The 25,222-nt window shown below is 43.6% G+C and overlaps 1 protein-coding gene across 5 annotated transcripts; it reads right to left on the reverse strand.

The window, feature by feature from the left end:
- Positions 1-242: 242 nt before the first annotated feature.
- Positions 243-24,446, reverse strand: LRP3 (LDL receptor related protein 3). 5 transcript variants are annotated; one of them, XM_067004194.1, is made up of 8 exons: positions 24,004-24,445; positions 22,609-22,671; positions 19,099-19,146; positions 13,122-13,260; positions 5,343-5,551; positions 3,976-5,062; positions 2,894-3,026; positions 243-2,029 (listed from the first exon to the last, which is right to left on the reverse strand). In XM_067004194.1, exons 2-8 carry the CDS (start codon positions 22,613-22,615, stop codon positions 1,217-1,219), a joined length of 2,436 nt encoding a protein of 811 aa, XP_066860295.1. In that variant the 5' UTR covers positions 22,616-22,671; positions 24,004-24,445; the 3' UTR covers positions 243-1,216. The 5 variants fall into 5 exon arrangements, with proteins under 5 accessions (XP_066860295.1, XP_047924794.1, XP_013032041.1 ...); XM_048068837.2 differs by lacking the exon at positions 22,609-22,671 and having other exon boundaries at positions 24,004-24,433; XM_013176587.3 differs by lacking the exons at positions 22,609-22,671; positions 24,004-24,445 and adding an exon at positions 20,421-20,439.
- Between the last annotated feature and the right edge of the window lie 776 nt (positions 24,447-25,222).

The following is a 25,222-nucleotide window of genomic DNA, read 5'->3' on the forward strand; positions in this document are numbered from 1 at the left end:
CACACCATAACCAGCTCTCATCCTGCACCAGGTCACTCCTGATTAAGCAATGTCACCCTTCTTCCAAGTAAATAACTTGTTTGCTTCTAATTGCACTCTAAAAAAGAAAAAGGCACCAGTTTAAAGAAGCATGCAATCCACACAGTGTCAGCTTTGAAACTGGCACTGACCTATTTCAGTTCTTAAAAGAAAAAAGCAAACCTCTAAAATCCTCTTTAAAAAAATATACAGTTGCACCTAGGTAACAGATTTATAAGTAAACTTGTGAAGCAGATTTTATTACAAAATAAAGAGTCTGATGCTGACAGTTACCAAGTGCTCAGTGCTTCCTATTGTGGCCAACAGGAGCTGTGAAGCCTCAGTAACCTTCAGGGTACAACCAAAGTGATATAAATCATAAAAGTCCCTGAAAACAGAAGGACAGAAGAGAGGAGGGGAAAAAGAGGGCAAGGAGAAAGCAAACAATTCTTCAACCTTCACAACATCACTATGAACATATGACTACATAAAAAAAGAAATATTGCTGCAAATGGGGTTCAAAGAACTCCACTTGTACTGAACACTGCTGATCTCTTACTACAGTCATAGCAGATAGGAAACCTGATATTCTGCATACTCTATATAGAAACTTTGGTTTTAGTGGATACTTCAAGGTACATATGGCCATCAAAACATTTTGGAAGGGGGCAAAGAAAACAAACTTCTATAAAGAGGGAGCTACAAAGGATTTTATTACCTTCTAAATATTTTAAATTAAAACTATTAAACTTCAGTTAAATTATGATGTCTAAAAAGACAATGTTATTTCTTGTATAGTACTCATAGTCACATCTGGTGCCTGCCCCAGCTTCCAACAGAGCGCTGATTTCAGTAAGACCACTTGAAAAAGCAAAGAAACACAAATTCCCTGAATACAAAGTGAATAAACGCACAGAAGAAATAACAGAGGATGGAGATGCCTCCAACCCGCAATGGCACATTCTCGCTCTCCTAGCCCCTGACATCACACACTGGCCTACATCTGCCCCACTGGAGTTTCAGGAATAGCAACAAAGACAGAAACCTGTCCCATTTATTCTTGCATTGTACTCCCTGGGGATTAAAGCACACTGGTTTTGACAGGCAAAGTTGAGAGCACTGACCACCTAAAATCAAAGTGCACTGTCATATAAACAATGAAGTTACAAAATTTACAGGGCCAAAACAAAAGACTTTATTAGCAAACAAGTAAAGATTCATCATCACTTGTATTGATTTCAGAGAGGGGGGTTGAGGACTCTAACATTGGCACTTCCACAGAATGGCAACAAGCCGCATGAATACCCAAAGGCTCCTCCCGATGAGAATTAGGGCAACACCGGTTTTGTCCATCGACCTGGATATGAACATTCACAGGGCTGTCTGAATAAGCAGACTCCCACTTTTTTAAGGGCAACCTACATGGCTCTTCACTCAACGGATGACTTCTACTTAAATTACTGCCCTCTGGGACAGTCCTCCTGGATGCTGACCCGCCATGGATCGTTTCTGTAACACTTTCAGACAAAGGATCTCTGAAAGCCTTTCCTGAATCCACTTTACTGGGCTGCTTAAGCTCACTGCCAGAGGTCTCAGCACCTAAAGATTTATCAGCATGTCCAGTCTCAGGCTCTGCGTGTACAGCTGTGCAAGTACTCGGTAAGACATTCGAAGGTGATGGCTCTGTGATTTCAGTCTCTGACTGCAAGCTGCTACATCCAGCTTCTTGTAGGCCCCTGGCATGGCCATGGGCATCTGCTTGTAAATTAGGTCCCTCGGGTGAAGGTGGAGGACTCCTAGTAGTCCCTTCAGCATGGTTAATGATTCCATCACCCAGTGTAGTCTGTGAAGTGCGGGCAGGTGTCAGGAGTGGGATCTGTCCTCTCACCCGAGGCCTGTGGAAGAGTCTGTTCCAGAGTCGGCCAAGGCGCCGCCGAGATGAGCTTCGTCTTGACGAATGACGTCTCATCTGTCTCCTCATGGCTGTTCGGATGTTCTGCAGCACAGAGGCCTGTAACAGACAGAAACTGATTTTACACACACTCAAAAGACTTCTCCTAAGGCTTGTTCACTAATATCTCCCTCTTACCAGAACTCTCGGGCTTGAACCACGTGCCTCCATGTTAAATTTATATTTTTTCATGAACCATTAACAGTGCTCTGCCTTTACCGAAACACTCATCCTTAAAGAGTGTCCATAACGAGCTTAATCTTTACTTGTTTGCCTAGTAAGATGCTCCACACCTGCTCAGATCACCACCAAAGAACCAGACTACAGCCACCAATCCCTCTGTCATCAGCAACAAGCAGAGGATTCTCAAAACCTGATGACAACAACAGAGAAGAAAGACTAACACAAATACTTCTACAACTGATTAAAAAACTACAGGTGCTTTATCGCACTGGGAACTGTATCACAGTGGGTAATTTTTGATGGGGCGAGGAAGATTTTTGAGAACTCAGCAGTGAAATATAACTTAATGTTTTCCCAATTTAATGTATTTCTAAGTGAAAAATAACTGCAGAATTTTCTTATCACTTCAGACAGTTTTACAGTTTCAGCTTGGAAAGCCTTTTCTTCTGTTGACTTTCTGACCTCCATCTCTGGTTCATTCTCGATATACAGCAAAACAGCATGTCCTTATCTCACTGCTGTTCCCTAGCAAACATGTTTAATGTGTTCAAAACTATCCACAGCACCGAGATATGCAACCACGTTTCTTCACCTCAAAGTAGAACATGCATTTTTGTAAGAGCGCTTCCATATAATTAGTATAGCTTCATTCCTATTCAAAGGAAACACTTCCAGATCAATTCTATCTAACTTATAGTAGTTTGGCTACTGCTAAGTTCTTTGGTACTCATGTCTCCGTACTTGTGATGCGTTGTACACAGGGAAGTCTTCAACTGGGGGGATGAGCCCTTGTGCTATCAGCTGCCCATAGGAAGGTGGAGCTTCTCGCCGCACAAACTCTGCTTCGAGTCGTGTCATCTGTGTCTCAAATGCTCTGGAAATGAAAACACAGTGAGGAAAAAAAAACAGAAGGGCAGTCAGTTTGTCCTGCCTCCCCTCACATTAATGCACAGAAACAGCCCAGAGGGCTTCGCACTAGCAGCTAAAAGGTAAACCTTTATCTGGGCTCCATGACAATCGTATCAGCATGCTAAAATAAACAAAAAGGAATAACAGTAACAGCGAATCAAATCAGCAAGTACTTTGGTGCAGTCCTGGTTTGGAGTCTGTGGCAACTGAAGGTTTTCCATATTGGAAAACATATACCAATAAAAAAGTTACCTTGTTCACTTACTCCAATAAAAGAGTTAACTTGTTCAGCAAGGACCCAAAGGTTATTTTTGGAAAATACAACATTTAGCACTGGAACAAGCACACAGAATGGTCAGGCCTGCAGCTGCAGACCTGTGGCTGTCCTGCCAGAACTGAGGTCCAGAGGTTCCCAACATAGCACGGTGGCTTTTTCCAGCTCCTTCATCAGGCACATTTGATCAGGAGAGAACAGAAAGCACACTGTGCTGAAAACACTATGTTGTCAGCAGCATGGCACAAAGCTGGTGCATGTGATGAGAGAGAGAGGCATCAGAAAGCCCCTTACAACTTTCTCCTGAAGGGCAAAACCACAGTTGCACAAACATACAAAACACAGGCACAGGCAGGGAAGGAAATTTCTCAGAACAATTTGTTTTAGTTTCAGGTTCTGCCAGGCTGCACAATAAATACATATTTCCCATAGATGACAAAAGAGCTAATATTCCCCTACTTCTGAAAATCTTGACTACTCTTCTCTAAGCCCAATGTGGTGACTACTACTTAATTGTCATCAATTTCTCTGATTGATTTCACAGTTTTTTCCAAAGTCCCCAGTTAACAATTGACTTCCTTTTCTTTGAAAGAAAAAAAAAATGCCAGATATTAAAGCATCATAAAAACAAGGTGCTTACCTGTATTCCCTGGTCCTCAGAGAGTATAATTTAAATGCACAACCCAGTGCTATCACCAGCAGCAGGCCACACACAAGACTCCCAATCAGAGCAGCTGTGATGACCTTCCTGGGAACGATCACCAGGCAGTTATGTTCGTCACTTCCATCCTGGCAGTCTTCTTGGCCGTCACAGCGCCAAGTCTCAAAGATGCACAGATTTGTACCACAATGGAAGTTTCCTGGCTGGCAAGTAAAGCAGTTTTTTTCATCTGAGCCATCTGGGCAGTTCTTTTGGTTATTACAGCGGTCAAGTATTGAGTAGCAAAGCCCGCTGTTTCCTTCACATGGGTACTCATTCTTCTGGCAAGCTGGACAGTTCTCCTCATCTTTGCCATTTGGACAGTGCCACCAGCCATCACAATGCTGCTTGTCCGTGAAACACTCCTCATCACTTCCACAGGGGTGTTCCCAAGGGAGGCAATAGCCTTTCACCTGATAGGTTGCATTGAACCCGTGGCCAGTGCTCTTGGAGCGGGCATGATACAAAACAGTGAGCTGGCCCTTTGATGACTCCACGCTCACCGAATGCCTGTTGTTGTGATACGAAAATGTTTGCAATAATTTATCACCTCTCTCTCCAATGCCATCATATACCTTTACGTAGTCGTTGTAGCCTAACTGTAAATCAAACTGCAACAAAACATGCCGATTATCTTGTGTGTCCACGTACCATGTGCAACGAAGGTCTGATCTGCTGTGATCAGCACGGAATAAGTCTGGGGAAGCAAAAGATCCATAAAAATTACCCAGCCTTTTGCCACAGGAAAGATCGGGACAATTGTCTTCATCTGAACCATCACTGCAGTCCTTAACGGAATTACACCTCAGCTCATTCATCAAGCACTTAGTGGAGTGGGCTACGCTGCACTGGAATGTTCCTGAGGGACAGATGCTGGACGGAGGCTCTGTCGGAGGGACAGTGCAGTTCCTCTCATCCGAGTTATCCCCGCACTCATCCATGGAATTACACTTCCAAGTACTAGGAATACACTTTCCGTTTGCACAGTGGAATTCATCTGACTGGCACACAGCCTGACCGATCTTTCCTGTGAAAGAGGACAAGGAGAAAAAAAGTCAGTATCGAAACTTTTGGTACCATCTGATGTCACTTTTTAACGTCTACACCCCTGTGTGTCACAAATCAGTCAGTCAGGCCAGCAGACTTCAGGAGCGCCGTTAAAAGCTAAGTGGAAAAAATATTGTTAACATGCTAACTAACACAGTCATCAAGACTGGCACATGAATCTTGTCAACAAAAAACCACTACTGTCTTCAAATTTTACCAAAGAGAGTGTAAGTGAAGCTAACAAAACTGTACGGTTTTACCTCTAATATAAGAAAGGCGAAATCCCTGAGCCTGTCCTGAGCTTGATGCATCTGAGTGAAAAAATATCCAAACATGATCCCTTGCAGAGATGAAAGATGGAGGGATGGAAGATCCACACACTTTGTACTCCTCTCTCTTGGAAGATGGGCCGATCATCAACCAGTCTACTGCACATTTCTGAGAGTCTTCCAAATCAAAATTCTTAAAGCTGTTAGGAACAAAAGAAAACAAGTAACAAAAGACTTGTATCTGGAACAAACTAAACAGAGAAGAAAAAAAAAAACAGACTGTACCAGTTGAGTTTCTGCACCAAGCAATGCTGACATAAAGAAATCACATTCAAAGATAATGAAACACCTACAACATCTTGAGTACATATAAACATAGCACTCAAATTCCCCCAGTTTGGAAAAGCACCCATCTCAATGGCATAAACAGCATGCCACATGGCTCCAAAAGCTGAAAGGATGAATCCTCTTTCACTCAGAGCCCTCAAACAAAACTGCTTCCTAAAACGCCAATCCAAGTAAAAGCACAAGTCCAAAATCCATTATATGGAAGACAAACTAAATCATTTCAGGTTTTTCTGAGCTTAAAATCTATTAAACAATGGAATGAAATGGGAAACTACTGTCTTGGAAAAAGAGCAATGGGGAGCAGTACAAAGAACCCTAAGGGGACAAAGAATTGAGACAAAAATCAAATTTCCAAGCTGTGGATGAGCAGGGAGAAGACAAGAAGAGATGTGAACAGCAAGCAGTGCAAATGGAACGAAGTCTCTCTAACTCTACCATTATTTACGACTACTTTAGACTAAAATATTCCCTTTCTGGGAATGCAAATGCAGAGCGAATGAGCCTATAACCTCTCGGAGTCAAGCATCCAGCTCTTCTGCTGACCCAAGCCCAATGGCTAATCAATAGCAGCTTACCTAGGGCAACGAGGTGCCCGACTGTTTGCAGAACACCGAACACAAACAAATAATGCTCCCTAACCTGTAGCTCAGGAACCACACGGGGTATTTGTTCAGTCTGATGGAACAGATTACATTTGCATTCAGTAATCTGCAGTGACAATAGCTTTGCACAGAGAAGCACAGCTCATTATGAAAGGGCACACTGTTCAGGACACTTAGAAATGTGTTTTGTTCCTCTTTCACATAACTCAGCTACACACAATTAACTTGGTAGAAGTCTGTGCATACTTGATGCAAAGTCCTGGAAAGAAAATCAGAAAGACTGAAAAGCTGCTATAAAATAGGGATCTTCTTCCACAAAGGATTTCTCACCAACATAGAAGAGGAATTATTTGAAAAAGATAAACAAAAGATAATTTTCTGTTATCGCGGGGTATTTACAAAAGGCTGTTAATGCCTCCCAGATCTTGCTCTTTGATGGTGAAAGGGAAAGAACAGCAACTGTGTGATGTAGGCAATTCATTTAAGCAGGAGTCCCAGCCTACACACACCTGAAGGTTCTGCCAAAATATACCAACTTGGAAACTCTGCACACAAAAAAGCTATCAGGAACATATTGAAAAGTAAGAGAGCCCTGAAAGCATTAAATTAAAAGATGTCCAACAACTTGTCACACACAAATTTGTCCTTCCTCTTTTCTAACTTTTTTTCTTCTATCATGCTCTATGTATGTTCCCAACTTGGGAGAAATATTCCCACAGTACCTAATTCTTTGCTATAAGCAATCTCATCAAGCTTTTGAAATCAGCTAATTTTGCAAGGAAGTTTTAGATGACTCCAGTCAGAATAAAAAGATTGAAGTATTCAACCACGTAAAGGTAAACTAAAGAACACCTCTGTCCCAGGCATTCTGCAAAAACTTCTTAATGACCAAGTGTACAAACTGGCACCACAGCATGAAAAGGAATTATACAAAGCAGCTGTGAAACTACTGCTTCCCACTTCAAGTCTTTTGCAAGAGATTTGAGACAGCTTTAATGAGCTACCACAGTGGTTTCACTTTCTTTAAAGTATTTCAGTATTAAAAAGGGTTTCTATCATTCACTTGGGGAATTATTTGTAGGGTTTTCTTGTCATGAAGACTTTTTTGGCAAGTATTAGAAATGTCTATCTTCCCAACAAAATTTGTAAGTAAAGGGAACAGTCAGTCACCAAATCAAGTAAGGGAAACTCACAGCTGGGTGGGTGGGGGGATAACCAGAAAAACTCATGCTTGTGCAAGACAAATAAGATCATTTACTACATCTTTTGATCTTCTATAGAGATTTCAGATGTACCAGGAACAACCTTACAGAGCTAAACAATTTGTTCGCCTACCCTGCCCAGCTCCCAGCACTCCCACCAGGTCTCACGGCTCACTCATTTTCACCACTCTGCTGAAAAGAGCTACTTTTACTTTTTGCAGGTAAGTATCCATCAAACCCAGAGGAGAATTTGCCTATATAAGAAGTTGTCTGCATCTTAAAATGTGGACCTTTTCCCTAGAACAAAAAGAAAAGGATTAACACTTCTAAGATTCACAATAAGGAAGAAAAAAAAGTCGGCTACACTGGAATGCCTTGTTCACAATCTCTTTTGCAAATGAGCAATATATCCAGAGAGCTTGTATTTGTAAATAATTAACAATACATCTGTTTGCACCTTGAGAACATCGTATTGTACACTGCTAATAAAGGAGAAGGGCAGTTTATTATGAAGGGTGAGGAAGAGGTGAGGATGAAGAATAAACTTTAGTCCCACTTTCTGAAGTAAAGGCACAGGCATACAGAGGATAACTGATTTTCCCAAGCATCAGCTGTGGATCTGAGATTCAGAACAGAATCCCAAACTTCTTCACTCAGAAATCCAAGCTTTAGCCACAAAACCATCTGAGTACATGGGTGATGAGGCAGAATATACTTGCAAGAAGGTATCACCTTTAACAGCCCCTCTGAAAACACCAACACAGAGTGATGCATGAGTTACTGAAACAAATGCCTTGGTATTTAAAAAGCAGTGATACAGAATATTCACAAGAATGACCCCTTTTCTAGAACTAGTAAGCACCTTAAACACACAATGGTGTGTTTGAAAGTTTGAAACACCATTGAATAAATGCAATTTCTCTGAAATATAAGCGTTCTAGTTTTGATGTAAAGTTTTATATACAACAGATGCCATAGCAGTTATAAAATTTCTGACGGCAAAAGCGAAGTCAAAACAATTGTTCTACTTCACACAGACTATAATCAACAGACTTATTTGAACAAATTATTCTTTGATTAAGGCATTGTCACTCTATAACAATTTTCCACCAGCATCCTTTTAAGTTATATTATTGTCAGTGGAAGCCAATTTTGCCCCGTACAAATTGACGGTGATTTCAAGCAAGTCCAAAAACATAATATATTTGACTGAGCCATCAACCAACCTCCCAAGAAAAAACACTCCTTTATGACAAAATATGAAATAACATGTATACAAATGAGTGCATGTAGAAATAGAGCAAATTGGTTTTCACTTTATAACCCATTTGCAACAAGGTTTTGTGTCAGAAGTTTCTCCCATATTAATCTGACATTAAATAGCTCACTGATTTATTTTACCTAAGAGTTCTGAATCATGCATTCAACCTCTGCTACTCCACTTCTTTCATCATCTGTAATTAGATCTAGTGCTGCTGTTACAGTCTTCTGAAGAATAATTTAATCCTGCTACCCACAAAATAGAGCACGGGAACATTTACTTATTCAGTTGAATTTTCTCAAACTGTAATGCAAATTTTTCTGCCAAAAGGATCAGCCCAGCAGTTGGCCATCTACACCATGATTGATGGTGTAGAGTAGAAGTAAGGGAGAAAATCTCTTCTGCACCTAATTCCTTTAAAAAAAATAATTGTATACAGAAGTACAAGAATAGTCCATTAAACATTGGGATTATTCAAACCCTGAGTATCAGAACAACTCAATGTGAACTGACAAATAGCACAATCTGCTTTTACAGAGTAGCAGAAATAGGTAAAATCATCTAATTTCTCTTTCAGTGGTATGTTACTGAAAAAATATGTTACTCAAATGAAGCAACAGTAGCCTACAATTATATTTTCCTATTAACTGTCAAGTATTTACATTTCTGGAAAGAATTCCACTAAACCAACTTATCATAAATAGTCATTTATGCTCTGTAAGGAAGAAAAAAACCACGTCACCTGCAAAACTAATGCTAAACAGAGATAAGCTCTTTTTGCCATCTGCACTGAAAGGAGCAATAGCAGCTAGAAAAAGAAAAGTACTTCTATAAATAATGCAAGGAATTCCCTACCACTCTTAGTAATTTAAGCATGAGCAACTACAGATTAAAGCTGGGGAAGAAAAGTACTCGTAATTGTAAAAAGACACGCATGGGATGATCATAAATACAAACAAAAAACTGTAAACTGCTGAAGGCTCAGCAGATGTAAAATCTGAATGAAAGTAGGAACAAAAAAAAGTCCGATTTGGCCCTCTAAACTCATTAAAAAATTGGAGAATAAATATTATGGGTAGATCAGTAGAGCACAGTCCCAAACTAAAACAGACTGGCCAATTAAGCAAGAAAAGTTACTTCTATTTGCCAACCTCTTCACAGCAAGTGCAGACTGCGAACAACTGATGACTTAATTGGCTCATTAAAAACTTCTGCTTAACCACTGAAGCACAAGGCCCTGGAAGTCAGGAAAGCTCTATTCTGCTCCCCACTCCCAAGCACCAATCGTGTAACCTCGGGCAGGAGACACAGGCTGTTTTTCTTCAAAAAGCTGAGCCCATGCAACTTAATTAGATACATGGCTGTCATGAGTGTTTCCCGTTAATGTCAAATTCTGAAACACTGTGAGTTCAGTAAGTAAAATACAAAGCAGTCCCTTGAATTTGTCGTATAAATACAGACCATCAAGCCTTTACAAGTACAGGCCTTGGTTTTACTCAGAACCTGAAGCTCAGATGGTATTTTTTCCAAAGCCAATGATGCAAATCACTGAATTGAAAGCCAGCAAAGGTGATCTCCCCCCTCAATTACTAAGAAACAGCTTGAGTGGGTCACTAAGTAGATCACTTCTCATTACTCTTATCCTGAATTCTGAACATGGAGCACATTTTACTCTCGGTCCCATAAATTTCTATAATAAAAAGTAATTCATTTATACTGTGCCCACATCTGTGTTAACTGCAAGAATCAGATGCTAAACAAAAACAATCCTTTTCTCAGATGTGAGGAAACATACACATAATAAAGCCTGTAAAGGACAGTCCAAAAAGGTAGTTACTGCATATGACATCTTTGTCTCATCTTACATGATTTTATGTAGTCCCCTGTGAAAATAAGACCTAAAACTAGAGAAAAGGAGATAAAAATTGAGTAGTTTCCAAAACAATAACTAGTAGACTGCTTATCTGAATATAAAGTGACACAATATAGTTCTAGAAAATAGTAGCTACATGCTAATTCTCTGATCTCTACAGCATGATTCTATCAAACACACGCACTTGGAAGAAAGTAGGGAAACGTGCAGAATTAACAGAGATAAAAACAAGAGAAAACATAATTCCTGTTCCTGTGAAGACTCTCCCAAGGATTCAAAAAAAGTAAACTATAAAGTAAAACAGTAAGCATGGAAATGTGAGGATATGAAGAAAATCAATACAAACATGAAAGGCAGATATTAACAAAGCTTCTAAAGGACACGTGTCCACAGATGACAGCATCTTACATCCACATCTAGATCTGGGTACTGTTCTATTAAAAGCTGCTGAATAACAGGTTTATAAAAAATGACCACTGACTGCAAATGTTTTAGAAATCACAACTACTTTCAGCTGCAATTTTATCTCTTAGCGACTCCTGCTGTATCCCAAATATGCTGCTTATATAACATTGCTGTCTTACCGTCAATGAGAATTCAAGATCAAGGGAAATGCATTCAGTATAACATAACACAAAGGCGGTAGCTTGCTTTTTTTGCTTTTTTATTATTTTTAAACAACCTGTCAAAATCCAGATCTTATCACAAGAAATGTGTTTGATTTTCCTAGGAAAATTAGAAAAGCTACTCTTTTATGCTCCTATCAGCACACTGCTAGGACAAGAAGCGTAGCATTCCCCGAGAGGAAAAAAATGTTTGCATTTGAACCCTGTTTGCCAGTTTGCCTATGTCATGCTAGCCTAGGGAAGTCAGCTCCTGCTTTTACGCCCTTGGCGTTATGAGGGCTACATCCTTCTAAAGAAATCCTCAGATGCTGTAACGTTTTGCATTTCATACACTGGAGTGAGTCATTCCAAGTACATTTATAGTCAGAAACGCAGCACTACAACACGTCTGTTACCCACAAGGCAAACTACTCCCTAGGATGTAAACACATAGCCCCCATTGTTTGCATGTGCATATGAGGGCAGGATATGGCTGTGTATCCACTGACAGAAAACAAACCCATTAAAAAGAAATCTTTCAAAACTATATTGCTGCTGCACACATTCGAACTGTGTATGCTTTATTACCAGTTTCCTCATCTTGCTTTCCTTCAATTTTTTAGCCTCTATCACATCCACACTTGCAGAAGAGAATCCTAATTCTGACTGGGAGCTATGAGACGTATTCATAGCATAAACTGCAGTACTATTCTCCAGAGCCAAGTCCTGTGTCTCATTTGTATGCTTCCTCAGAGCTTCCAACAATCTCTGCTTTGAAACAAATTCCCCAAGTCCAATACAATTTAATGGGGTTTAAAAGCGTGTTTCTATTTATGGATCTCAAATGCTGGCAGGTATCTACTTCCTTACTTTTGATGAGTAGTTCCTATTTTGAACTACGGATGGTGGAGCCCTCCTATTATTCCATCTGTGGCAGATTTGTTTTTAATTGCTGAGCATCTGCAGTTGAAGAGGTTTGCAGTCCTTTTAAGCAGCTGAGCAAAGAATGAGCAGATGGTGTCAAATACAACAGTACTAAAAAAAAAAATCAAACAAAAAACCTTTCCTAGGTTTTCTTTTTTTTTTTTTTTAATAAGCCATTCTAGGTTTGAGAAGAATACTACAATTAGCCCAATGAAACTAAACGAATTCACACTATGCTTATATTATAGCCTAAAAATTCTTAACAAACCATTTGTAATGCATTCTAGTCTTTTCTGAACAGCATTTTTATATAAAGGGCTGAAATTGTGCCACAAATTCTAACTATTATTTAATTCTGTTGGAAATAAATATTAGGCAAAAAAGCATGTGTCTTTTGGTTAACAAGTAACAGTAAGTAATGATTATCTTCATCTGACAATTAAATACAGCAGCATTTCAAGACATTACAGAAAAAGCCATTTTTTGCTCTAAGAATCTTAAACATCCCACTGAACTAAAAATCTTAACACCACACCCTGCTGAGGCTGCTCCAGATTTCATAGCTTTCACCTATTCCTATTTATAGGCAATGAAGAGAAAGGTGAGTACTTAATGTGAGTAAATATATCACTGTTTCCCACTTCCTCATCTACCAGAGGTGGATGAAATCTCACACAGGTATTGTGCAGATAAATAAATTAGAAGACTACGAATGACTTGCATATATAATAATGGATGTCAGGAGTAACCCACAGAAACAAGATAGTGGAACATTTCTAAAATGCAGGTGGGCAACCTGCAACCATGCTCCAGTGTGATCAAGTACAGCTTCCATCCTCCCCAAGCATTCAGTAGCCCTGACAAACACTCTGATATTGGTATATCAGATAAGAACTCACGCTGTTTCATTTCAGCAAAGCAATCTGTTATCCATACGGAATATCACAAAACATACCTGATTGTTATCATGTCTCCTCGATCTCCTTGAATGTACCAGCTGCAGTTTACACCTGGAGGATAGTTTAGTGGCCAAGAAGGACTATAGATGACACCCCGTCTCTCTGTGTGCTGTTCAAGTTCTCCACTGCAAGCAGCTGTTAGTAAGGGGGAAAAAATATTATTAATGCTTCACCTAATCAACAACACCCATTAGCTACAAGAGCTTTCATCGATTTCTGGGGATTGCAGACAAATGAGAGGCAATAGTTTCATCCTTTTACTACTTTCTTCCCTGCCCCAGTTTTTAATTAAAACATCCACTTGAAGCACAGGTAAGCATAACCTGCATTTCAATGCAAGATCAATCAATAACCTTGTATGAATCTACCAAAGGCTACAATCAATATTACTGCATGGATCTGCCAAGAGGATGTAACAAAGAAATCCTTCTAACCAGCTCCCAAAAGCCTGGGTATGATGCTCACCGACTGGAGAAGATCCACAGTCAGTGTAAATACCTAGAACCTCCTTTTCCTATAGTCTGTTCCTGGCCGCATCATTCATTCTCCTAACAGACAGACCCAAAGACTTTGTAATGGTTAAAAAAATCCCCAGCAAAAGAAGAGAAAGTGTAAACTCGACTCTGACGTCAAATGTTTTCATTGAGAATTCCTCAGTACTCTAAATTCTTTCTGAACTCCCACAGATAGCAGAAGTTTTCCAGACAGGGAAAGTAGCAAACAGGACTAAATAAAGCTCTATATTTTCAAAGTCCTTTCAGATCTTCCTATGGAAAAGAGCAGACCAATTAAAGCTACATCAAATACGAATAATTCGTAATTAAGCAATTCAGAAATGAAAGTGAAATGTTCCAAGGACAAGAGGGAAGGCTCTTCTGCTGGGAAGATGTACTCTCAGTAGACTACAAGCGGGGAAATTCTGTGTAATGCAATAGCTATTCTGAACCTTCTCCAAATATATTTTTAAAACTATTTTTAAATCAAATGACTATCTAGAGCATGACTTGTGGATTGCAGCATAATATTCCAATTTTTGACAAGTTCTATTTCTCACAGACATAAAAGGTGCCGATGAAGAAAAGGATGCCTACACCTGAGGTTTCCTCATGCACACACATGACATGTGTATGAGGACACAACACAGAGAACACACCACGCCACAAATCACAGACTTGCAGCGTTGCTAAAAATTCAGCCACAAACACATCATTTTTGATCCACAGCCAGGACCAGGATCAGCTGCCCTGGAGGGACGGGGTGAGGCTGTGCTGGCAGAGCCGCTCAGCTGCAGTGGAGGCAGGTGCAGGGCTGCCTGCAGAGCGCTCGGCTGGGGACGGGGCCAGGGCCCGGCTGCAGCTTCCCCCCTGGTAAACCCGTGCCTGGCACTATTCTGTTTGTTCACAGTAAGCACTTTTGAAGTGAGAGCCACAGGAATATAAAAAGCATGAGGTGAGTAACCTACCTGAGGCAAAACATATAAAAAGCCATTATTTTCACCCTCCAAGCAGGGCATTCCACTGAAACGTATGTACATAATTCCTCCTAGTTTCAAAGACCACAGAAACTTACAGAATACATAGACACAAGTAAACAGCTATTTTCCAAACAAATATTTTGCTGCAAAGCAGTTATAAAAAAATACAAGAAAATCTTTGTTAGCACATTTCTAAGACCAGAGAGGCTCCACACTAGACACTGACAAAATACAAAGATGCAATTACAGAATTATAAAAGCAAATATAAGATCCACAGGATTTTTCAACTACATTCTTGATCTGTTTCATTACACACACCACATCAGCCTACTCAGGCCTTCAAATGTGCTCCTCCACACACTTGTCACTGCATAAACATATAGTAGCAGCATGCGAGGACCTAGAGCTGGCAACCACATAAAGGAGCTGGAAGACTGCATTTCATAACTGCCAGCTTACCAGAACTTCTCAATGGGAAGGAAACAGTATGCACAAAGCCAACAGAACAAACACACCACACAGCACTATATCCAGAGGCTTCCAGCACAGCTTTGCAAATATTTCTGTTCCCCTTGTACCAACCACTGCTCTGGATTAATAGCCTCTGCTGACAGTGTATGCATCAGAGCAGAGAACAAAACCAAGAGCTACACAAAGCTCATTTTAGCTTCTATCTGAGGAGGTGCCATCAACACACTGGCGACTTCACACGAGCACGTTCACTCACATTCATCACTGAAGTTTAGCAGAGCCTTTATTTCCTAAATACTTGCTCCTGAGCTCTAGAAGGCATTTACAAAGACCAATAGTTATTTGACACATCCCAGATTTTCTTAAGGAATGTCACTAGCAGCTTTTTCTTTTGCAGCAATGTACAGTTCCCTAATTCCTAGGCGGTGGATCTGAGGCAACATGACAGTTTCTCAGTGAGAAACACTTTTTCTTACTAACACTGCACATCCGCTACAAACATGGGACACGAAAAGAAAAACAGATAAAACAAAAAGATTTTCTATTTTAACAGCAGCATTGCAGCTGTGAAAATCTGCAGCAATGAGCATGGTGAGGGCTGCACTCACACCACACACCACTTTGGGCGGTTCATCCCGCAGTGGTTGTTGTTGCTCAGTATCTTCTTCTCATGGTTTTACCCTTCCGACACACAAGCATTTCAGACTCACCCTGCACAAAATTAAAAGGACAACTGCTTTGCTCCCATGAAGACTCCTCATTTGAATGGACCACTACATTTAATTCATACTGCCGAAGCATACTTACACTATTTTAAGGATGTGTGCGTAGTTCTCTGAACCTACTGGGGCAAACCGGGGAGGGGACACACACAGAGAACTACTATTCTGTCTACCCAAACCTCACTTAATTTGCCATATGCCTTTGATGCCTCTCATTTCTCATCAATGCTCATCATTATGGCATTTGCAATAGATCAATAGATCTCCTTCCTAACGAGTTGTCTCTGCCTCTTTCCTCCTTGTGCACGGACTGCTGTGTGGTAGACAAGGTGAAGCATTCGCACGCTGCTTTAGAGCGGCTGTTCTTTCACCTACATAAATGACAGGTTTATTTTGAAAGAAAAACCTGCACTAAACAAAGCCTTCAGTGCTGGCACGAAAACAGAAAAACCACAAGGGCACATTTTGATACTGTTGGGGTTTCAGTGTCAATGTAGGAGCCTCAATTCCCTTCTCAGTTCCTGGCCATGAAGCACAGAGAACCACATACCTGCCTGAACTATTGTGTTAGTACGCTGGGCTTCAGCATGACAGCGGGATACCTTAAGGGAACTGAACAAAAGTCTTTTCAAACTGCCAAAACATCTAAAGGAAAAGGGAAGTCTCTAAATAGAAAGGCACTCTCCTGGATTCGGAAGGTCTTATCTGTGACAATGCACAACAAGAACAGTGACAACTTTTTACAACAAATGTTTGTGCCTTTATGCACAAACCTAGAAACAAACTGAAAACCCAGATTACAGAAAGCCCAAAACAGCTCATGTTTTCCACGTTCTGGAGTATTGAAAAAGCATGACGTAAGAAAATACCAATCCCTGGACACACAAACCAACTCACCAAAATCCTACTGAGATGGTTTTTAAAAATATACATATCCTGAAGACAAACAATAATGAATCTTTTATAGATTAAAAAAAAAAAACAAAAAAAAAAACAACCTTTCAATGCCAGAAGAGGTTTGAGTTCAGAGTTTCCGTCAAGCAGACATAAATCTTAATGAGGCTCTTTCTGTAATGATTAAATGGATTTCTTATACTGTAAACAGCAGTAAATTCTCCCTGCTAGTTAAATATGCCACTATTTCTTGCTATTAAAAACTTCCAAGAAAGTTTCCATAACATTACATGAATAACATCGCTCTTATTTTTTGCAAAAGTAACTATAACAGAACAGACGTTGAACTCCACCAGAGGACAGCACAAACTGTGCTGGGGTTACTAAACTGAGCAGGAATAAATTTTCAGATGACCCCAGCAGAAAATAAATCCTACCGTTTTGCACCCTTCTGTGATGGCCCAGGGTCTGCCCCAGTCACAGATGACACAGCCCAACCATCTGCTCCAGGATAAGGGATGGTTTGCACCTGCCACAAGGAACTTTCTCTGAAAAATTAACATTTGGCAACAAACGCCTCCCTAGTAGCTGCCTCAAGGCTGGCAGAAAGCTCTCCCTAAGTTCTCTAAGTGCTCTGTCAAGGAGTGCTTGCACACGTTGGTAACACAGCCCCCTTACAGCTGTAAGGACAGAAAGGCCTGAAGACTCCCCTTTGTTTCTTCCAGTCTCACAGCTGGCTGCTGCTGCCCCCGAGCCCAGAACCAGCGAAGGCACAGCAAGGCACAGCCCGAGGGTTCAACTGGTCTGACAAAACCCGAGTTGGCGCTCTGCTGGTCCTACAGGCTCGACTGGCTCACCTTGAGCTCAGGGAAGGGGACGCAGTGGGAGGGCTGCTCTCTTCCAGCAGCAGCAGCAGCTTTAATGGCTTGAAGTCATCGTACAATGCAGCTGAGATGGTGGCTCGGCCCATGCTCTGCAGAACTCATTACTGCTGCTATTAGTAGCTTTCGGAAGAGAAACGCCGCTATGCCTTACTGTAGAGATCAAATCTGTAATAGCTGCTTTGTCAGGGCACGCTTAGGACAGCAAATATCCCTCCCCACTTTTATCAGGGCTCCTGAGGAACATCCCCTGCAAGAGGATTCCCAACAGGGTTATCTGCCTTACAGCTGCACCATACTAACCCGTTATCCTCCACCGCACAGGTAAGAGAAGCTGGACATGAATCACACTGTTGCAATGACCTTTTATGATCATTTTTCACCCTGCTCCAGTTACACTGCCAAGAGACAGAATAACTCAAAGCTGTATCAGGACAAGAAAACATGAAGGCTACAGTACTCTAAGGTTTTCCTATACTTAAAAGAATAAAAGTGAAACATTACAACTCTGTTTCCAGCAAAAGATCAGCATTAGAAAGCAGAAGTGCCCACTGGATGAAGCGTTACGTATTTCAGGCTGAGGTAGTATCACCAGCCTAGGTCAGCCACCGTATAATTACTCAAGTTACACTTCATAAACCCATATACCACACAGCCAAGGGATGCCAGACTCCATCCAAAGCAAAGAACAATTCAGGCAGAACAGACTGGGACATAGGTCACATTCTAGACTTTTTCCAATGAAGGAATGGAAATACAGTGTTGCAAACAACAAATGTCCTATGTGGTGCATCAAGCTCCCCCCAAGCTAAGCCTAAGGAAGTCACCTACTCACAAAATTACTACCCTTTCCTGATTTAAATCTTCTCTCAAACCCCCGTGTTGACTGGCATGCTCCAATTCCCACATTAATCAAACCACTGCCTTACAATTAGCTTTTTTTTCCCCATTTCCTTTCCTCCTATTTCCCATATTTGGTTATTCTGTTTTAATTTAAGTCACAACCTCTTCGGGCATAAAGTATGTCTAACAACGTGACTGTGGATTGGCAGGCACAAGAAGACCCTTATCACTAAGAGGACCCTGATTATAACGCTCCAGTAATGTTAGTAAGCTACAGTACTGCTAGAGAGAAGAAAATTACACTCAGTGCCATGATTCTGGTTGAATTTCCACTCTGAGATTCATGAGACATTTTTAACATTCTGGTTTTAGCTCCTCAGGGAATGGGCCACTGTCCCCAGCTTGATATTCCCAGGCATGTTTCCTAAACAGAGATTTTTCCCCAAACAAATCAGCACATACTGTGACCTTAGCCTCAAGCTTAAGAGTTTTTTCTAGCACAGTGACACCGATGGAGTCCAATAACCAGTCCAGCAAGACTTCAAAGTTCTGAGCTTCCTAAAATGTCACTGTTACTCTCTCTCAAGCAAAGGTCATACTGTTTTGTTTAAAGACCTCTTCACATGGCAAAGAAACAGTAACAACTTCAAAAGAACAATAAGCACAAATAAGAAAAGTATGCCTTACCTAATGAGGTAACAGCACTCTCTATTTTCCCAGTCAAGAAGAGATTCACTGTGTAAAGACAGAAAAATAATGTTTATACAAGTTCCAGTGGCACAGGGTGGCAGTTAGTAGTCAACCATTTCTAAGTGTTTGCTGCAGCGTTAATACAAATATATTGCAGTCTTCCAACAAGAACTTAGCTTATCTACACTGAAAATTCACATAAATCAACTCCTATCCTTCACTGTGGCTATAAAAAGGCAACACACAATGTTAGTTTAGTATCTGTCAAATATGCTACCAACAGAAATAACTGCCAATCCTCTCTCTTGTCTTCTGTGGGATTGCTGTTTTTTTTAATCGCGGAAGACAGAAGAACAATTACACTAAAACATTCATAATCACAGCTAGTCACTTTACCTGCTTAAATGCTGGAAAATAATTAACGAGCTTGTTACCTTTAAATACATCCCCTCTGAATAAAGCAAAGTTTGTTCCTCTTAGGTAAATGTCACCTTGAAAATAAGCTGCAAATGCTAATATGATTAACTTGACTAATCAACAGCAATGAAGTTTTCAAAAAGGTCCACTGGCAAAATCAAAATAGGATAAGGTGGTGCTTACAATGCACAGCTGATTTACAAATTAGTCTCTAAATACTCTTTTCTTGGATGTTTCCCCTAAAATATATGTATCATTAGAGTGATCTGATAAGAAGGGCTACTGCCAAAATGTTTTTTCCGTATTAAGATGTACTTCCATAGAGTTTCCCCATATATTCTTCAAGGCACTTCTCTAATGATTACAGTGCACTTCACTAACTGCTCTCATCTCAGCAGCGTTCCGTAATCTACACAGACAGCTTATTAATAACATGACAAATGTTAAAGCAAATTAGGAAGGTTTAAAAGGTTACCAAAACTTAATTCACAACATCCCAGCCAGGCACACCCTTTGGCTTTATTTTGCATGTGTTAAGTCCTAAATCCTTCTATAGCTGATCTGTCAGCAAGCACTTAGTAAAAAAAAAAAAAATTCATTAAAAAATGAACAATAGGAGAAAATAGAAACAGAAACTGGCCCTGTTTCCAACAGTCACTGGGAAGCTACTGGCAATTAATACTATTTACGTACCAGAGCAGGATGCCTGAATACAGGCCCCCATTGTCTTAGATACTGCCCAAACGTCACAAGACAATGTCCTTTGCTCCAACCACCTTCTGGTAGGACTTAAACCAGCACGGGAGAAAGACAGTACCTAGCACTCAAGAGCTGCAACTGGAAAAGCTAAAACCAACCCTCGGCTTGCCACTGCGAGTCGTCCACGCGCGGCTTTCACTCACTTGTGGACTCGCTCTGTTAGCAAATTCCTGTAGCTGAGACGCCTGCAGCACCCGTGCCATGGCTTACACCTGGACGTCCACAATTTTTCCTTTCCAAAGCCAGAGCTCCAAGCGCTCCACGCAGGCAGGCACGCAGACTGCTGCGCACCTCAGCCAAGGCCAGGCCCTACGAAGCAGAGAACAACTGCTCCCAGTGCCACCGTTCACAGAGGAACGACGTTACTGGCAAGGGGGCATCGCCACAAACACAAGGGGAGCTCCTTCTAAACAGCTGCAGGATGGACGAGCTTTTTAGCAGCACACAAGGGAAGGACAGGAGCTGAATAACAGCATACGTACGCTGTGGCTTGAGAAGAACCAGGCTCGAGCTGCAGGTTTGTGCTAATAAGCATTAACACTATGTTCAAAGGACCTTAATAGCACTGATTTTATTACATAATTAATGACCAGCAACATTTGTTACACGATCATGACAACGTGCTATGTAATTATTTCCTTTGTTTCGCAGCGCCAGCTCGCTCCGGCAGGTCAGCAAGCGCACCTAGGAGCGATCCCCCGGTCCTGTCCCAGGTTCCTGCTCCGCTTCCCAAGTCAGCTCCATGACAAAGCTGCGAGTCCACACGTGACAGACCTGGGATCGCAGCAGTAACAGCAACACACAGTTTCTTCACGCGGTACTAAAGCACCGCTACTCCTGTAACCATAGTAATTTAGTCATAAAGGCTGAGAATAAATTAACCAGTCGTTAAGTCGCTAATTTGATTTTATGAAAATTAAAATATTTTGCTCCAAAGAAAGTAGAGGAATATACTCTGCAACACTGTTAACAGCCAGGACTGAAGGGACTGTTTGAGAGGCATGGAAATGCCAGGGTCTGTTAGTAGCACCCTGCAGCCTTTCCACATTTCCTACCTGAACCTCCCCAAAGTAACAGAACATGAGCTCCCCAGCAGAGGCTTCCTCACAAGCCTGACCAAGGGACCCATGCCCTTTAAATGGAAATAAGCAGCAGGAAGACAAGGGCCTGACAGAGCGGAACCGGATGACTCAGAGCCACGGTACTTTCTTCTGAGCACCGCTAAACAAGCAGCCCTAGCTCACCACCAGCAAGACAGAGTTATAAGCAGCACTGCACGCCAGGCCTGGCATGCAGCTAAAAAAAGACACCCCCCAGAAATGCTCTTTCACCTATGCAAATACAAAACATCTACTGGCTGTCACTGCAAGTTTCCTTTCATTTTCAAGTTCCTTTACGCTAAGAAGCCAGCAGTCAAGAATAGTTCTTCAGAATAAAGGTCTTTCACATCGGGTACTTTCCCCAACATCTGCTTTCCTCGCTCTCAGTCTCACTCAAAAGCATCATCTACTCAAACCACACAAGCGCTGTAACCAGCACCTTCTGAAGCTCTGAGGCCCAAAAGAAAGAACAGCCATTCCCTGCTGGTTTTCTCACCTCTTGTCAAATTAAAATTCCATCAAAACAAAACCAGTGAGAGACCAGGGGTATGCCAGAAAGTTTTCTAGGTGCTCTTTTTCATAACAGTTGGGTAGAATTACGGGAAAGCAAGAAAAGAACAGAAGCAGTTCAGTTGGCTTGAACTCCATGTAGGAAACTTACTGTGCCATTCATTTGGATTGCTAAGTAATTGCCAGGGTGAAGTTTTCAGCTGGGAAAGCAGTTATTTGTATCAGAAGAGAAATTTGCATCTTGGCGCCTCTGAACCAAATGACAGCTACCTGTCTTTTCCCACAAGCAGGACAGACATTGACTTTGCTGTTTTGATCATTTCCCTGTTAGGTAACTTTCTATGCCCTCCAGAATTTCTCAAGAATGAGAAATGAAATGGCCTTACGGAAGAACAGTTGCAACAAACCCAGTTCCAGTCTCTGGAGCAGCGGTGTACAGCTGAGGTCACACATAGCAATGGTCAGTGGCAGCGCGTTTATACAGACACCAAACAGCACATAAAGCCTCCGGGAGAACAAAAAGTAAAAGTAAAGCAGGGCTGGAGAAGCAAGAGGGCAGGAACTGAAAGTAAAGTAAAAAAAAAAAAAAAAAAAAAAAGTAAAAAAGTAAAGATGACTGGAAGGGACAGACAAGCAGGAAGTAAAACACAACATAGTCAAAGTGGCAGCATTATTATATTCTTAGGGTTGGCTGAAGCAGAATACCTGACAAGCTTCCCACCTCTCATGTTTCTCAACTTCCACTACTGTCAGTTGTGCAAGGAATAGGAATAAAGCATTCCAGCTGAAAAGAAGAGCCAGACAGTGAAATTCTAGAAGTCATAGAAAGCAGAAATCTAGCAAACTTTCAACTGCACATTACCCACTGCTAAGTACAAGAAGCGCTCTTTCACTTAAACTCTGGAATTCACATGATCTTCAATAACCATATATTATTCGTTTTTAGAACAATTGTGCTATTCCTGTTAAATAACAAAAGCTTTAACAAAGGTCCGACCAGGCCACAGGAAAAAAACAACACCTAAGAAATTCAGAGAAATGGCTGAAACTTTTATCTTTCCCTTAACTTTGAATAAACAGTACAGCAGGCATTACCCTCATGCTGCACACACTTCTGACATCCCTTTAAGCCTCTGCAGAAAAGTAACAGCAGCTACAGCCCCTGTTCAAACTTAGTAGTTCAGACAGCTTTTTAGGTTGTACTTCCGTTAGTCAAAATAGATATATTTGTAGTAACCAGAGCAGCTTTTAACTTTCTACCTTTTCCGAGGCAAGCACTGATGTCAAAAGAACTTGTACAAGACCAGAGCGAGCAGCCCAGCCACAGGCACCCGTTTCTGATGGTTTACGTAAGGGACACCACCTATCTCAGGGATTATTAAAAATGCACTCTAATCCGCTTTCTTAGCGAACAGCAGTGGGTTTTGCACATCTTTCTCCCGCGAGCCATAGCAGTTTGTCGGAGCCAGCTGTCGGCAGAGCCGCAGGCAGCCCCAGCCCCGCTGCGCTTCAGGTTCAGCGGCACTTGGGGCAGGAGCGGAGCGGTCCAACAGCTCCCGCTTCGTGCCCGGCCCTGGTGCCTCCGGGCGGCCTCTCTTCGGCTCGTTCAACGCTTCCAGCCCGATGAACGAACCCCCTGGGTGCGGGCAGGGGCTGCCAGCCCGGCAGCCGGGAGCCGTCTCATCGCGCCGCCGCCGCTCGACACCTGCTCGGCGGGGAGCGCTGGCTCCGAGCGGCCGGGAGGGCAGGAGGGGAGCGGAGCACGGCAGGGGACGAGGGAAATAACGCCTTTCCGCCCTGCTCCGCGGGCAGGAGCCGCTGCCCGCCCCCGAGTTTCAGCCTGCCGGAGGCACCGGCGGCGCCTAAACTTTTTGGGTTGATTTTTGAAGCGACGCGCGGGGCTACCGCACGGGCTCCGCGGCCGAGGGCACGGGGCAGGCTCCCTCCGGCGGGAGGGACCCGAGTCCCTGCGGGGAGCGGGGACGGGGACATGGGGGGGGTACACCCAGACGCTACCCCCCGTGCTCCCCACACCCCGGGGCCCGCAGGTGCCGGCGCCCCCAGCGCCCCGCTGCCGGCCCTGCCCCGCCGCTCACTCACTCGCTCTCTCACTCACCCAGGCAGATGGCGGTGAGCGGCACCAGCGCGCCCTGCCGGAGCTCCGCGGCCGCTGCCTTCTCCATGGCGGGTCGCCGCCTGCCCGCCCGCCCGCCTGCCTGCCCTTCAGCGCGGCGGGGAGCGGGGACGGGGGAACCGCGGCAGCTCCGCTCCCTCCTCTCCTCTACGCCGAGCCGCCGGCGGGGCCGGCCCGCCGCGCCGCCCGGGGAGCCGGCAGTGGGGCGGGCGCCTCCCGCCGCAGCCCCATGGCCGCGGCCGGCGCTGCGGGGCAGGTGGAGGAGGACGGACCGCAGCTGCAGCGCCGCCGCCCCACGTGACGGGCCCGCCGGGAGGCGGCGGCGGTAGCGGCGGCGGCGGCCGGGCCGGAGGGCGAGGGGAGCGCTGCGCCGCCCCGCTCTGCCCCGCTCCGCGCCGCGCCGCGCACACCTGAGGGGCCGCCGGCAGGCGGAGCGCAGCCCGCGGCGGAAGGGAAGGCGAGGGCCGAGCCCGCCCGCGCAGCGCCGGGTTTCCTGTCAGGCACCCGCGGCCCCCGCCTCGGCCCGCTCCGCGCCGCCGAGGCGCCCGGCGGCATGGCGAGCCCTCCCCGCCGGGGGGGGCTGTAAGGAGCCCCCGGCCCCGCGGCGGGAGGCAGCGCCCCGCCGGCCCCCCCTGCCGGGGGAGCGGCCCCGAGCCGCGCTGAGGCGGCGAGGCCCGGCCTTTCCTCGCCGAGCTGCCCCCGGGGCGGCAGTCCCCTTGTAGAGGGCTGGCCCCGGCCTGCCGTGCCCTTCCCTCGGAGCTCCCCGCTCCCGGCCGCGCTCTCTCCGCGGGTCGTGCCCCCGGGGGACGGGACGCAGACGCCTCCCGGCCTGCCGGGGGCGAAACTGAAGTGAGCTGGTCGTGTAGGGAACGGAGCGAGGCTCCGCAGCGCACTGGGGTCAAGGGGAGCATTGTAAGGCCGTAGTGCTCCCCTGAAAACGGACAAAGGCACGGGGGAAAGTCTCACAAGTTCACGAGGAGCAGCAGGACCACAAAGTTAACTGGGAGCTTCATGAGCTGAATAGCAAAATAAGGGATGATGAAAGAATCTTGTCCAGGCAAACAATTACAGAAATGAACCAACTCTACCTCAGAGATTCCCTGAACTTTCCCCCGTTTTCCAAGTGGCAGGTGCTCACCACCCTCCCCAGAGCCCCGGCAACAGCCCACATCTTCCCGCAGAGCTGCTCCCTTTGAAGGTG

Source organism: Anser cygnoides, chromosome 12, assembly GCF_040182565.1.
Source record: "Anser cygnoides isolate HZ-2024a breed goose chromosome 12, Taihu_goose_T2T_genome, whole genome shotgun sequence".
NCBI classification, from domain to species: Eukaryota; Metazoa; Chordata; class Aves; order Anseriformes; family Anatidae; genus Anser; species Anser cygnoides.

What these genes read in the sequence shown, in the direction of transcription:
- LRP3 (XM_048068837.2), bottom strand. Translation starts at nt 24,070, where the DNA reads ATGGAGAAGGCAGCGGCCGCGGAGCTCCGGCAGGGCGCGCTGGTGCCG. An exon ending in GCTCACCGCCATCTGCCTGG is followed by an intron (nt 19,147 to 24,003) that starts GTGAGTGAGAGA and finishes GTCTTTACACAG; the next exon opens with TGAATCTCTTCTTGACTGGG. An exon ending in CTGAGGACCAGGGAATACAG is followed by an intron (nt 3,027 to 3,975) that starts GTAAGCACCTTG and finishes TTTCATTTCCAG; the next exon opens with AGCATTTGAGACACAGATGA.